Source organism: Passer domesticus, chromosome 9 (assembly GCF_036417665.1).
Source record: "Passer domesticus isolate bPasDom1 chromosome 9, bPasDom1.hap1, whole genome shotgun sequence".
In the NCBI taxonomy this organism is placed as follows: Eukaryota; Metazoa; Chordata; class Aves; order Passeriformes; family Passeridae; genus Passer; species Passer domesticus.
In genome coordinates this window covers 31,378,964-31,392,767 of record NC_087482.1, presented here as the reverse complement: position 1 = coordinate 31,392,767, position 13,804 = coordinate 31,378,964, and the positions used below count along the sequence as shown (strand labels likewise).

The 13,804-nt window shown below is 39.8% G+C and overlaps 1 protein-coding gene across 2 annotated transcripts; it reads right to left on the bottom strand.

Moving 5' to 3' along the window:
* Positions 1-80: 80 nt before the first annotated feature.
* On the bottom strand, positions 81-13,758 carry NEK4 (NIMA related kinase 4). 2 transcript variants are annotated; one of them, XM_064432434.1, is made up of 16 exons: positions 13,480-13,758; positions 10,635-10,901; positions 9,441-9,638; positions 8,477-8,584; positions 7,674-7,828; positions 6,915-7,056; positions 5,627-6,052; positions 5,185-5,238; positions 4,831-4,968; positions 3,914-4,039; positions 3,520-3,583; positions 3,013-3,119; positions 2,815-2,903; positions 1,992-2,197; positions 1,743-1,876; positions 81-1,049 (listed from the first exon to the last, which is right to left on the bottom strand). In XM_064432434.1, the coding sequence occupies exons 1-16, from the start codon at positions 13,570-13,572 to the stop codon at positions 957-959; spliced, it is 2,400 nt and encodes a 799-aa protein (XP_064288504.1). In that variant the 5' UTR covers positions 13,573-13,758; the 3' UTR covers positions 81-956. The 2 variants fall into 2 exon arrangements, with proteins under 2 accessions (XP_064288504.1, XP_064288506.1); XM_064432436.1 differs by having other exon boundaries at positions 10,635-10,788; positions 13,480-13,605.
* Between the last annotated feature and the right edge of the window lie 46 nt (positions 13,759-13,804).

Genomic DNA, 13,804 nt, shown 5'->3' with positions numbered 1-13,804 from the left:
TATTTTACTACTATCATGTCAGTAAGCTCCCTCACAACTGCTAGAGGTTACTGTATTTCAGCTACAGGCAGGAAAAGAGACAGGTTTATAATTTTATTTTACAAATTCAATTCCATTTGACTTCTTTATTATTTAAAAAACATGTGCTTTTCCTGTAGGTATGGTACACAACAATGCCTGGGGGCTGTAGAGAGATGCTCTGGATGCAAACAAAGAGAAATAAGTGTTTTATCTTTTTCCTTAGAGATTCTGGTCTTGGGCACTTCCATTCCTAAAAGGAATTAGTATTTGTAAGGCAAAGGGATTTCTCCAGCTGGAACCATGGTAACCATGGCTGCATTCCTTTCAAACATTTTCAGACTTACTTTATCCAGATACCAAATGCTTTCCCCCACCTTGGTGACTGCCTCAGCAACAAAACACAACAGCAGAGTCTCTCCTTACAAGCAGTATGGCCACCCCCTTCAGCACTTGGACTTGGCAATTTACACAACCTGAGGACCTTGAGTTCCACAAAAATTAGTAATTGTCTCTTCATGCTAAATTTTCACAACTATCTGATGTAATAGATTAGAGTTTATCACATCAGAGCCTTGGCAGAGATTTCGTTACTGTATTTAGTATGAGACCATACCAAAAACGTTTTGCTATGACAAATTCAAACCAGAACATAATCTTTTTTGACACTCCTTAGTATACAAAACTTGGTATCGACCCCTATTTGCATCTATGGAAAGCAACTTTTTAAGAGAATAAAAACAAAACTGTTTCTCTTCTGAGAAAGTGATAGCCTGGTTCACATTTTAACATGAAAAATGTTACTACGAACTCTAACATTTTCTGCAAGTTCACCAAAGTTCATCAAAGGAGATCAGTGGATGAACATGCTTTGTAAGCTGGTCCAGTCTATCAAAGGAGCTAAAAAATAGTTCTTTTCTCCAAGGAAAGCATTCTGGTCAGAGCTTCACATTTTCTTCGAGGAATTTCAGGTGCCGAGCCTTCGCGCTGTACCTCACGTACTTGTCTCCCATGTGCTCCCGCAGCTGCAGCTGTTCACAGCACACACAGAACAAACCCACATTTACTGGCATTGGAAAAATCAGGTGCTACCAAAATACTAACAGAAAAATACCAAAGCACTCAGCTGAAAGAAGCATGTGAAGCTTGGCAATGTGGATGAAACAGAAGAAAAATGAACACTGTTGTTGTCTAAAAGCAAAAGACTTTCAAATCCCTCCCAAAAATTTAAAATATAAGATCTTCACAGGTTACAAATCAAATACTGCCTGGGTAAGTGTAACCAAGTTTTGAATCAGGACCTGGAGGTATTCCTTATTCACCTCTATTTGGGGATTGACGTCAAATTATTTCTTATTTTGGACATAAGGGGCATAAGGAAAGTAATGTGAAGGCAAACATTTGAGAGACAGAAGAAATTATTACTGGAAAAATAGCATAAAATTATGCTAACATATTAACTGAATAAAATTATTTGCATCCCTCATACCTTCCCCATGGTACAGTTCTAAAGCTCTGATGGTTTCTGAAGAAGTTGCATTTGAACATAGTCTACATCTAGAATCAAACTTAAGGAGGAAAATTACAATATACTCAGGTCCTTTCCTGCCCATGACTACATAAAGACTTTCTGGAATCAAGCTTTACCCTATCTCAATAGGATAAAGAGCCTGCTAATTTATTTAAGTTTATAAAGAAATTATTTTATTATGGAAAACAGTCACCTCTCTTTTTGCTTCATCATCTTCTTCCATGATTCTGTACACCTTCTCAAGAAGTTTCACTCCCAATCCTTGCACCACATCAGATCTCAGGATTTCAACCATTCTCCTGATCTTGTAAGGGACCAATGACATATCTATTAAAATACAATTGAAAAGCAGTGCAGTAGTAATTACTTTCAGTACAGACAATTTTCATATTCTGCAGAAGAATATGGGACAACTCTTAAGTATTATCCTAGAGCAACAGACCTGAAGGAATCTCTCCCAATTTTAATTCCTCTGATTCATCAGGTGATTTTCCATGCAGAATCAAGGTATCCCGATACTTTCTATGAAGTTTAAACTCTGGGGCTGGGGTTGAGGTTACACAGCACTCAGAGTTCTCCTTGGAGTCCATTTTCAGTGTCCACGTCATCAGCTGCACCAAGTCATTCATTTCATTCACATTGCTTTTCCTAGGAGAGAAGGAAAAAATAATTCAGTCACCATCATAATGTAACTTCTACCCTGCATTCCAAGGGCTTTCAATGAGCTTATTCAGGTCCTGGGAAGTATTCCATGTTAAATTCCTAGCTGTGGTGCAGTTTTATCAATAGCAACATCAGTACTATTTCATTTAACAAAGGCTCAGAGCCCAGCAAAAGCCCAACAATCCTACTGGCTACTGCTGACTCTGGTAATACAACAAATTGCATCTTTTGAAAGCTGCTTACACTGACAAAAATTAGAGATAAATTCAGCCTCATTTATAGTGGAAAGGAAGCACATTGGCACCTTTTAACTTGTGCTTTTAATGCATCCAGACACTAGATGTCCTTTGGTGATGGAAGATTGATTTCCTGGGAAAACACAAAGTCAGAAATATACAATCCCACAACCCAGAAAGTTCAGCATGGAAAGTGTAGTCACAGAGAGACAATAATTCAATGGGGCTGTTTTCCTCTATGCATCACATACTTCTTCAATCACTCACTATGCAGAGATAAAGTGTGAAAGCCTTTTTTTTTCCACTCCATGTCAAGGTCCAGTATAGCAGTGAAAATTCTTGCACAGTATTAAAGAAAATCCTTACTTCTCCTTGGAATCACCATCAGACTTGTCTGTAGAGCTTGTGGAAGAGCTTAGCTCATCATCAGACAGGCAATGGGTTTCTCTCCTTCTCTAAGGGAAGAGGAAATAAATAACAAGAATTCTAATAGTTGAAAGTAATTCAGCAATATGGCATATATTACTGTTCCTACATGGAAGAAATACTTCTGACAAAGTTTACCTGAGAAATACTGGGATCTGATGAGGACTGAGGAATTTTAACACAATTTTCCACACGTGACTTTGCTTCAACTGCTGCACCATTTAATGACTGTCTCACTGGAACCACTGGAGGGATGACATTTTGACAATATTTACAACTAAGCTGTGTGTATTCTGAATTAGTTTCATGCTCATGCAAGAAAAAAATCTATCACCTAGCAGAAGGCAGGCAGGGAGGTAGGTATTTTGCTAATAGAAGACATTGAAGCTTCTGTTTGAAAGTGAACATTCCACATTTCATGTACATTTCAAAGACAAGTTGTCAACACTGAACACAATTGAACATAACTAAAAAGCACAAAAATACAGACATGTTAACAGAACTTTTTATTTAACACAGACCTAGCCCTTTAGTGCACCGTTCTGAAGATGGCAGTGAAGAACAGACAAGAAATTATCATTTCTTCAGAAAAAAGTTATTAGCCTACTTATACATAAACTGTTAACATATAAACATAAAAATTACCAGAGGGAAGCATCTCCCGAGACTGTTTCAGCCTCCTTCGTTCTCTGGCTGACAAGGGCCGCTCCTTCAAAGGAAGTTAATTTGATCTTAATTTAAATCACCATTACAGCTTTTGTTTTCTAATCACCTATTAAGCAAAAAGTCCTTTGCAAGGGTTCAAGGAGAGGGTTTTTAATGCCTAATTATTTAAGACAAAACTGTCTTCGATGAGCCCAATCTGAACTCTAGAGAAGGGGTTTCTGACCTCCAAGGCTCAGCAAGGCTCATCCCACACTGAGCAAGGCTTCCATGAGGCAGGAAGCTACCAAACATTTCACACACTGTGCACACACACATGGAACAAACTGCTCAGAAGCAATGAGACAAAAACCAGCAGACAGTTTTCATCACTAACCTTTGGAATGGCTGCTTGGCTGGGTTTGGCACTATCTGCAGGCTCAGGGTGCTCTGCACCCCTCTGGACTGTCTTTGGGGTCACATCAGAAGGAACAGGTAGAGGCCGAGGAGAAACTGCTCTGAACTTGACAGAGAAGTGAGCAAGAATTAATATTTTTCTAAAATTAAAAGTTTAAGTACTCTGCAATCTAGAAGACATTCTTGCATGGTAAAGCTGGATGCCAGAGATTTTGAATCCTATTGTAACCTCTTCACATCTCCCAGCTTGATCCTTCACTCTCCCCATCTCTCCTTGCATCCATTTCCCTTCTTTCCATCCTTACATCTTATCCCTCTGCTTCCAGACTATTTTTCAGCCAATGCCTTTGCAACAACTGTCCCCACCCCCAGACAGCAAAACCCAAAGAGAAAACCAAGTTATCAACAACCAGTCACCCTTTCCTGTAGCCTTGTGCCTCTCCCCAAAGAAACCTCCCTGCTCAGTGTGGAGGAACTGACAGGAGCTCCATCCTGTGTGCATGCCAAGATTTGCTTCCTACAGTTTGCACTCAGAAGCTCAGGGCAGCCACTACCCACCAGAAGTAGCCTTATCCACAAAGGTACTGACTTGTGGTCACAAACAGTGAGAAATCCTGATGGAATTTCCTAGGAAACACTGCAACCCAGTAAAGGCACAGCCCATCTGGCACACCCACCTCATCCCTGAAAGGTACTGGGGATTTTCAAAGATTTACTCAGGCTGCTTCTAACAGTCACCTTCAGTGGTCTGCATTTGTTACCACTGAAGTTATACAGACACACATGAAACAAGAACAGCATTAAAACACCCACCCTTTTTTAGAAAATAGGTTCCACCTTTAAAGAGGAAAAGGAGTCTTAAAGGAGAGAGGAGAAGTATTTTTCAAGTATCTGCACCTTCTCTGAGCAGCCTTCAGCAAGCTCTGTCTTCTGCTGCTGCTGTGGGAGAGAGGGTTCACTGACACAGCTGTGAGGCTGCTTGTGGAAGGTAATTTTCCCCTGAGCAGCTCCTGAAGCTCCATGGCTGATATCATCCTAATAAGTAAAAGCATGTTTTAAAAAGTGCAGGCCTGTCATTTCCAGATTTACACAAACACATTAAAAAAAAAAAATCAAGACAGACCCCTTTATATTTGGACTGCAACCACCTTAACACAGCACAGGTACAACCACAATAAGTTCTTATTTGAGAGAGAAAATACCTGCTGTACCAGCATCTTTAGCTACTAAACCTTCCAGAAGGTCACTTACTTGAATTACGACAGGAACAAAGGGTGCTAGCAGCTTTTCAGTAGAATGCAAGCTCTACAACAAATAATGATTTCTCATTAAAAACCTCATGGTAAACCAAAATGAAGTGAAAAGACAATCACCACCAATTAGCCCCCTGATCCAAATCAAGATTATTCAGGCCTATTTACAACATAGAACAAGTTACAAAACTATTCTTACTCTCTGTTCACAGCTGGGAATGCAATTTTCTTCCCTGTAGAAACAGAATTCAAATCATCTAGATAGATGTAATCCCAAAACTGCCTTTGGAAATGTGAACCCAAGGCTCCTAACCACTTAAGAATCTCAATAATTGCATCAGCAACATCCTAATTTGACAGAAAAACATGTGCAGCAGCTCTCTAAATTGTAAGAGCTGACCACTGGTTAAATCTACTTCATATAAGCATAAATTCATTACCAGGTCAGTTTGCTTTTGGTCTTTTGATACAGGCTGCAGGAGTTTCAAAGTGTCATCCCCATCTTCTACAGAATCAACAGAGGATGGCTTTGATTCAACACTTTCAGCTTTAAAAGCCTGTTTTGCTCTTTGCTGTTGTCCATCTTCCTTAACTGGTGGGTTATTAGATGTTATTTTAGAATGGCCTGGAACATGTAAATGCTTTGCTTTATTATCCTCTGGAATACTCTCACTGCCACACTTGTCACTTCCATGCTTCATCCTTTCAGACAGGGAGACATCAATGTTCACTCCACTGACTGTAGCTATGGAGTCTCCCAAGCTGTTCAGATCATTTTTGCTTGGTTTTCTTTCCAACTCAACAGCTGGTTTCTCTGAGGGATAAAATTTGCTGGCTTTACATTTGCTGATACAATCTTCTTCATCCTAGGATTAAATGGAAAACAAAAAAAGTCAATATCTTTTGCATTTTACACACATATGAAAGAATTCTCCAAGCACTAAGAAAAATCAAGACCATACCAGGGCACATGAACTGAAAGGAAATTATGATCAATAACAGATGAGGAGCCTAAAAAAAGTCAAAATCCACATTTTAAAGAGATACAGATTTGCAAATTACCTATTTGGTGTACTGCTTTATACACATGGAATACACCTACTTTTCACCAGGACCATGAAAGAAAAGTTGTACTCACTTGGCTCTTCCCAAAGGGAGGAACAAGCACCAAGAGTTTTTAGGATGTGCTCCACCATATATATTCAATATTTCAACATTGAAAGCTCAAACCCAGAACAGAAGACTTATTACAGAAAACAAAAAACATGCACAATATTAACCATTACAAAAGGTTTGTTGTAATCACTGGAAAGAATTTCAACAATAAAGAATTTTGGTTGTGACTATAATTAGTTTTTGAATACATGTTTCTGATTGAAAAAAACTATTATCAATTGTCATGAAATATTTGAAAAATTGTTTGACACCAAATACTCCAAGAGTAACTCACATAAAACCAGCTGCTGTTTAGTTAACATCTTACAGATTTTGCAATTAGCTTCACTGATCCACAAGTGTTTAACTACTTATGTAGTTTTAACTAACTCCACTCTTATCTAAAAACATTTCCTTCCCTAATATGAATTTCACACACAGCTGGGATTCAGATCTAATGTTCTCAGGGATGCTCAAGGCACTTGTTACAAAACTGAAGTTTTTATCTAGAAAAAGCAAGAGGAATTTGGGTTTTGTTGGCTTTTTTTTAAGGTAAAAACCCCCATATCTTACAACTTTGTATTTTCTGGCTTGCTCAGAGGAGTGGTTTTGGTGTGTAACATTCCTGCTGTGAGATTCATTCTTTGCTGAGACGACAGAACGAGATTCTTTAGGTTTAGAATCCACTGTTTTCTTATTATTTCTAGCAGCTTTCCTGTAAAGAAAACAAAAGTTCTCATTCATTCACTATCAACAAGGTTTTAAAATATTTCTTTTGATTATACTAATTAAAAAAGCCCTGTTCCACTAAAGAGCTTTCATACAAAGAGTATCAGATACTGGGATTTTTCAACAGACTGTGCACAACAACCTCATTTTCAATTCTAGAAAAGGAGCTTAAAAACTCAGTTCAGACTCTGCCAGCAATATACACTTGTTCTACAGAGCACCAAGGTCAGTTCTATCTGGAAGCAGTAAAATAACTGACTAAACCTGACAAAGAAAAATAATTATATCAGTGTATATCAAAAGGAACTTGGCTTTTCAACACCCACATAATAAATGCCATCAAGAACCATATGGAAAGGTGTGTGTTTTCTACCAATTCTGTATGACTGCAGAGTTCTATTCTGCATTTGCAGAAAAAAAATATTTTCCACTCTAATTCCCTCATATTTCTCAAAGAATTCAAAGAAACTGATGTTCATATGTTTTGTAGCTACATATAACAAAACTTACTTTATCCTCCTACAAAACCCAGGAAAAGTTGTAAAAAAAGAAAACAATAACTTGAATATTTTGCACAGAATGACTCAAATGAAAATGTCTTACGCCTTCGTGGCTTCCAGAAACAAAGAAATCTGCTGTTTGATGTACGGCTGTCGCAGGATGCTTTTCACACTGGGTCTCTCCTCAGGTTTTTTACTGAGCATAGTTTGTATTATTTGTACCAGCTGTGGGCTGTAATCCTTTGGCATGGGTGGCAGCTGAGAAAGGAAAGGGAAGTCTGAAATTATTTAATGTATTCATCAACAGGGGCTACTCCTAGAACATTTGTGTGATCATTATAGTCTGCCACATAAAAAACATGTATAAAAAATAGACTCATTGTTCAAATACTGAAAGTTACCCAATTGCCTAATGTTAAACAAAATACTGAAATTCCAGGTGTGTGGCTAAGAACTGCTCTTAATTTTCTTAATATGAAAAGTAAAAATACTATAAATAGCTTAAAAATGTATACAAAATAAATTAATATTCATTTCATTATATGACAAAGCAAAAAGACAAATAAGCTAACCTTACATAACAGGAAAATGGCATCACACAATAATTTAATTTTTATGCAATGTTTATGTAAACAAATAGCAAATTAAGAAAGTCACCTCAGAACCTTGAATATTACTCAGTATATTCATTAAATGAAGAGGTAACAAGAAACTCTAGCCACATCTACAAAGGAATAACTCTTGGTCTGGTATCACATCATCCACCACCATGAAACAAGTCTTACGTATGATGGTGTACATTACATGCAAGCATTTTTAACTCCATGCAGTATTTTTTATTAGAAAAGATAATCTCAATTTCTAGGTAGAAAATCCAAGCATATATAAAGTTTCAGGAGTTTTTACCTTCCCTTCAATAATCCGATAAGCCAAAGAGTTCATGTCCTTGGCATTGAAGGCGTGTTTCAGTGTAGCCATCTCATAAACACAGCAGCCCAAGGCCCAAACATCAGACTGAAAAAACGGGAAGAGAAAATGTTTGGGAACTTCTTATTAGTTGTACAAGTTTTATCTTGGGACTTAGTTACCCGCTTTCACACAGGCTTTTAATGGCACTAAGCTAATTAAGCCCAAATTCCATTGCAAACTTTTGGCTTCAGCCACATTCTTCTATTTTTAATTTTGATCTAATCAACTATTTCCTTAAAAATACCTCTTTTTTTTTTCCCACAAGGAAGAGAAGAAATTAGCTATCTTTGGGGGGAAAGTTGCTTGTTTCCTTTTTTAGTACAATATTCTAACTGTAAATGAAAAATCTTGATTTTTCATTGGAAGAAGTTTTCCCTCAGTTCTTGCTCATTACAGTCATATTTGTGGTGTGTTCACAGCAAGAGCTCAACATGTTTGCTTTGTTCTATTTTAAATTCACAATAGCACTGCTTATTCCTCTCATTAAAATTTCCTTTTTCTTCTTTTTTTAAATTTTTTAATGCTGCTGTTATTTCTAATATAACTTTTGAGTGTAAAACTTCCTGTTTGGTATATAATAAATCCAGAAAGTGCATCTCTCTTACACAAGCTGATATTTCTGCTCCCATTCTCTATCTCTCCAGCTGTGAGAGGTACAGGCAGCCTGCTGAACACCTTGGCTGGGATAACTTAGCACGTGCTATGAATTCCTAAACACAGTTCCAGAAAAAAAACATTCCTACAAATCTCTCTCCTATTTTTTTTGTTTTGTTTGGTCTTTGGGAAGATTAAAAAGACTTGGAAGCAATAAGAAACCAAAATCCACAGGTAAGATTGAAATGATCTCAGACAAATAATGCAAGGCTGCTAAGAAAAGAGAAATGACATTGTCATACTGTACCTTGTAGTTGTAGGGTTTGTTAGAAAAGAGCTCAGGGCTCATGTAGTACGGGGTGCCTATGAGAGTGCTGGCCATGTCATACTGGTTTTCCAACACCCTGGCTATTCCCAGGTCTCCCACTTTGATAATATTTGTTCGCGTCAGGAAAATATTCTGAGTTTTAAGATCTCTGTGCAGAATGTGCTTTTCGTGTAAATACTAGGGGAGAAAAATCAAATAAATAAGGTTAATGAACTATTAATTGGTTCTTTTACACTGAAAAATAAAATCTCATTACACAAGTCAAAGAAAGAAAACACAAAAGTGGAAGAAACACAGAAATCCCTCTCAAGGTCAGCAGTGACCTGCTAAGACAGTATTGGTGAAATAACATTAAAAGTGACTGATACAGGCAGGGCCCAAAAGTTGGCACTGCTTGAACCAAATCTCCCTGCATGGTCCTTGTAAATCAGCAGAAAAGAGGAAATAAAAATGTAAAGTTAAGCCTGTAAGTCACCTTCTGCTGCTTTCATTTCGTGACAATTTTAGTCCAAAAACATTTCAGAGGAAATTATAATGTGAGCTTTGTGTCACAGGGAAGAAAATTAGTCATAATAAACAACAAGCAGTACCCATAATTGGTGTATTTTTGACCATGACAGCCAACTTTAAGATAAAATTTTCTGGCCAATTTCTTATTCTTTAATGCTAATATCTATATCTGGTCTTTATTGCTGTAACAATTGCCTTTAATTCAATGACCTCCAATTACAAATTTAAAAGAGTAGGATAAGGCTTAATAGAAATAATGCATTAATAGTCTAAATTTACCATTAAAAACAGCAATAAAAAGGCTGAACATAAAACACCTCTGAAAGAATATTCTTTTTTTTTCTCCCCTAAAAACTACATTTTGTAAATTTAATGTAAACTTCAAACTAGAGAACATTTTAGACAAGAGTTGCAAATGCCCTAAAGGCAACCACTGCCTACTGTGCTACAGAGGTGTGGACATAAAATATGTCAGCAATTTCTTACTTAAAATACTTGATTTGACTGCCATGATCCATTTTTAATGTACTAATAACCACTGTAATTAGATGCTAACTGAGCCAAACAGAAATCCAAAGGCTGCAATTTAGCTGGAATTTTTAAATACATAAAAAGTCAAATTAAGTTTATACCCGAAGGTGACAAAATTCCACTTCATTGTACCTGCAGTGCCATGGCAATCTGGACAAACCACTCCACCACCTGATTCTCAGGCAAGAGTTTTCCCTTCTGCTCCTTGAGCTTATGGTAGAGGTCTCCTCCCTCGCAGAAGGCCATCACAATGTAGAGGTGGCCATCGTCCCCCTGCCAGGACTCTCTGTAGGTGACAATGTTGGGGTGTCTCAGCTGGGACAGCAGCTGTGCCTCCTGCTCTGCCGCTCTCCTCTCGCGGCTGGAAGCACTTCTAAGGTTTAACTTTTTGATGACATACTGTAAAAGACAAGGCAAGGTGTATGGAAAGAGATGAAAGGAACTCTGCAGAAGACCTAGGGAATTCCCCAGACATAAAGGAAATGCAGTATTTGAAATATCCATTGATTAAATCTACATGGAGGCTGCAGTTTGGATGAAAGGTACACAGAACTTCTTCTTTGCTACCCTTACACCATAAAAATTGAACAGGTTTTCCATTCACGCACCTGAATACAACTCTGCTCAAGAATTTTGTGGTGTTTTGCTTTCTTCTGACTAATGTTCATATTTGTCTTTTTCTCCCCACTCTCACTTTAAATGTGTGTCTGCCATTCCTCTTTTAAGCCTGAAGTAGCTGTTTGTGCACCACAGTTACTCTCAAAAATGCCACATCAATAGGAAACCTTTTTATATATAAAGTGTGCAGTCATGTGCAAAAAATGATAAAAGTCATCTGAAAGAGACAAAAGGTCTTATGCTCATTCCTAAATTTCTTCTAGTCTTCATTAAGATAGGTCAAGAATTTCTCAAAGCTACATAAAAAGTTGTTATCTACTTCCTTAATATGTACTACATTAAATGTAATACTAAGGAATTTCAGGTTTCAGCAAAAACATTCATGAAGCTGAAGGTGAGATGATAAAATCCATAGAACACTTTAATCACCCACAATACCAATATTTAGGTCTGACCTGGCCCTGTCCTGATGAAAATTTTGTAGGACATTACTTAGGGCATCAGCTCTCCACAGAAATGTCATGTCATGGTTATGCTTGGACCTGCTCTTATCAAAGAGTTGTAAATCAAAATTTTTAAAATATTTTTACTTGCTGAATTTTAGCATCCTCAGAAATGGTTCAGTGTCTGCTCTCCAGGCTGCACCTATTAATTAGCCCAGCACATTTAATTAGTGCTGAGGAGATGCCCCTACTTACCAAGGGAACCAATTACCCAGGAAATCTACAGCACCTCGTGACTTTGTGTTTCAGAAGCCTGCTGGATAGAACCCATGATGCTGCAAAGCTTCCAGGAGGAATATCACAAAGCTCATTGTGTACAGCATCACCTAACTTAAAAATAAAATAGAAATGCTGCAACTACTGTGGTCCACGTGACAAGTCAACTGCAACTCTACCTTTGGGCATGGAAATCGTTCAAGCTTATATCAGCATCTTTTAGAAAATACACAAGAAAATGCAAAAAGCACATATATTAGCCTTACTTTAAATTAGGCATAGATTATATTTAGTTTAATGAGCATGTTTTCCTGGCAAGATTTTCTACTGAAATCTATTTCAATGCTCTTCCACCTTATTTGACAACAAATTGTGTATGAATTCCATTTTGTTTTGTTTTAAACACTTAAAGCTACTTGACCTTCTCCACAAAAATCCAGCATTCAGTTAACAGCAAATATGCTTAAGTAAGACACAATTTCTTTCACAGAACACGTGGCACTGTGCCAAAGCCACAGCAAAAAATCCTGATCATCATGCTGCAAAAGTTTGTAAAAGTTGGCGAAAGATAAAACACAGTAATATTGATCCAAATATTGATCATGCAACTACAAACAGGAAGCAAAGCTCTTGCTAGCGTTAATGACCAGCAGCACCACAATGAAATCCAAGGAAAGCGACCTCAGTGCTCTGTTTACTTTTAGGATGAGGTGAGGTTAGGAACTCTTTGAGGGCATTGGACTGTGCACGTGCTGATGGCCTGCAGGGAACAAGTCCTGCCATCACTGCTGCCCACGCATGGGTCACAGGGATTCACCTCAGGATTCCGGGCAGGGAACAACCGCCCTCATCTGGGAAGGACACAACCTCTGCTCCCTGCTGGGAACAAACCTTCTCCCGTCATCTCCAGTGAAACCCCGGCCATACGGCTCTCACAGCAGCTCCTGTGGCACTGCCCTCTGCATGTTCTCCATCCCCATTTCTTTGCCCTCTCACATTCCCTATCAAACACCTCTGCTTTGGCCAGACTAGACAGATTATTCCAGTTTTCCAACAAAAATGCTTGTGCTCTTACTGTGACACAACCAAAACCTTCCCAAGAAGAGTCTTCTCCCCACCTTTAATAAAAGTTCTTACAGACAAGGGAGCATAACAGAAACAGCAGCTCGGGTGGCTGCAGCCACACCCCAACACCTGGTGATGGTGACAGCCCCACCCTGACACCAGATAATGGTCACAAAAACACCCTGACACCTGGTGATGGTCACAGCCCCACCCTGACACCAGATAATGGTCACAAAAACACCCTGACACCTGGTGATGGTGACAGCCCCAGCCTGACACCTGGTGATGGTCACAGCTCTATTCTGACACCAGATAATGGTGAAAACCACACCCTGACACCAGGTGACAGTCCCAGCCCCACCCTGACACCAGACCGTAGTCACACCTGTACCCAGACACGATGCCACGTCCCTGGTCGTGCCCAGGGTGGATCAGCACCACCAGCCAAAGCCGAGCCACAGCCGGGTGCGGGTGACAGCCGAACCAGAAGCCGCAGCACCCCCCGCCCAGCCCGGCTCCGGCCATTGCCCTCAGGCCGAGCCGCGCCCGTGCCCCGCGGCCCAGCCCCTCGCTACCTGCTTGCGGTCCTGGCGGTGCCGCGCCAGGCTCACCTCCCCGTAGCTGCCCTTGCCCACGGCCCGCAGGAAGCAGTAGGCAGCCAGGGGCATCCTCCCTCCGCCGGGCCCGGGCAGCGCCCGCTGCCATAGAGATGCCCGGGGCGGCCGCGGCCATGGAGCGCTCGGCGCGCAGCTCTCCGGCGCGGCAGCGGCGCCGCGGCGGCCATTTTGGAAGCGGGCGCGGCGGCCATGTTGAGAGCGGGCAGCGCGGCTGAGGCAGCGGGGCGGGCCCCGCCGCGGCCCCGGGACAGCGCTGTCCCCGCCCGAGACGCAGGAGGGGTGG

What these genes read in the sequence shown, in the direction of transcription:
- NEK4 (XM_064432434.1), bottom strand. Translation starts at nt 13,572, where the DNA reads ATGCCCCTGGCTGCCTACTGCTTCCTGCGGGCCGTGGGCAAGGGCAGC. An exon ending in TTTCTGGAAGCCACGAAGGC is followed by an intron (nt 7,057 to 7,673) that starts GTAAGACATTTT and finishes TTTTCTTTACAG; the next exon opens with GAAAGCTGCTAGAAATAATA. An exon ending in GATGGTGATTCCAAGGAGAA is followed by an intron (nt 2,198 to 2,814) that starts GTAAGGATTTTC and finishes CTTCTCTCCTAG; the next exon opens with GAAAAGCAATGTGAATGAAA.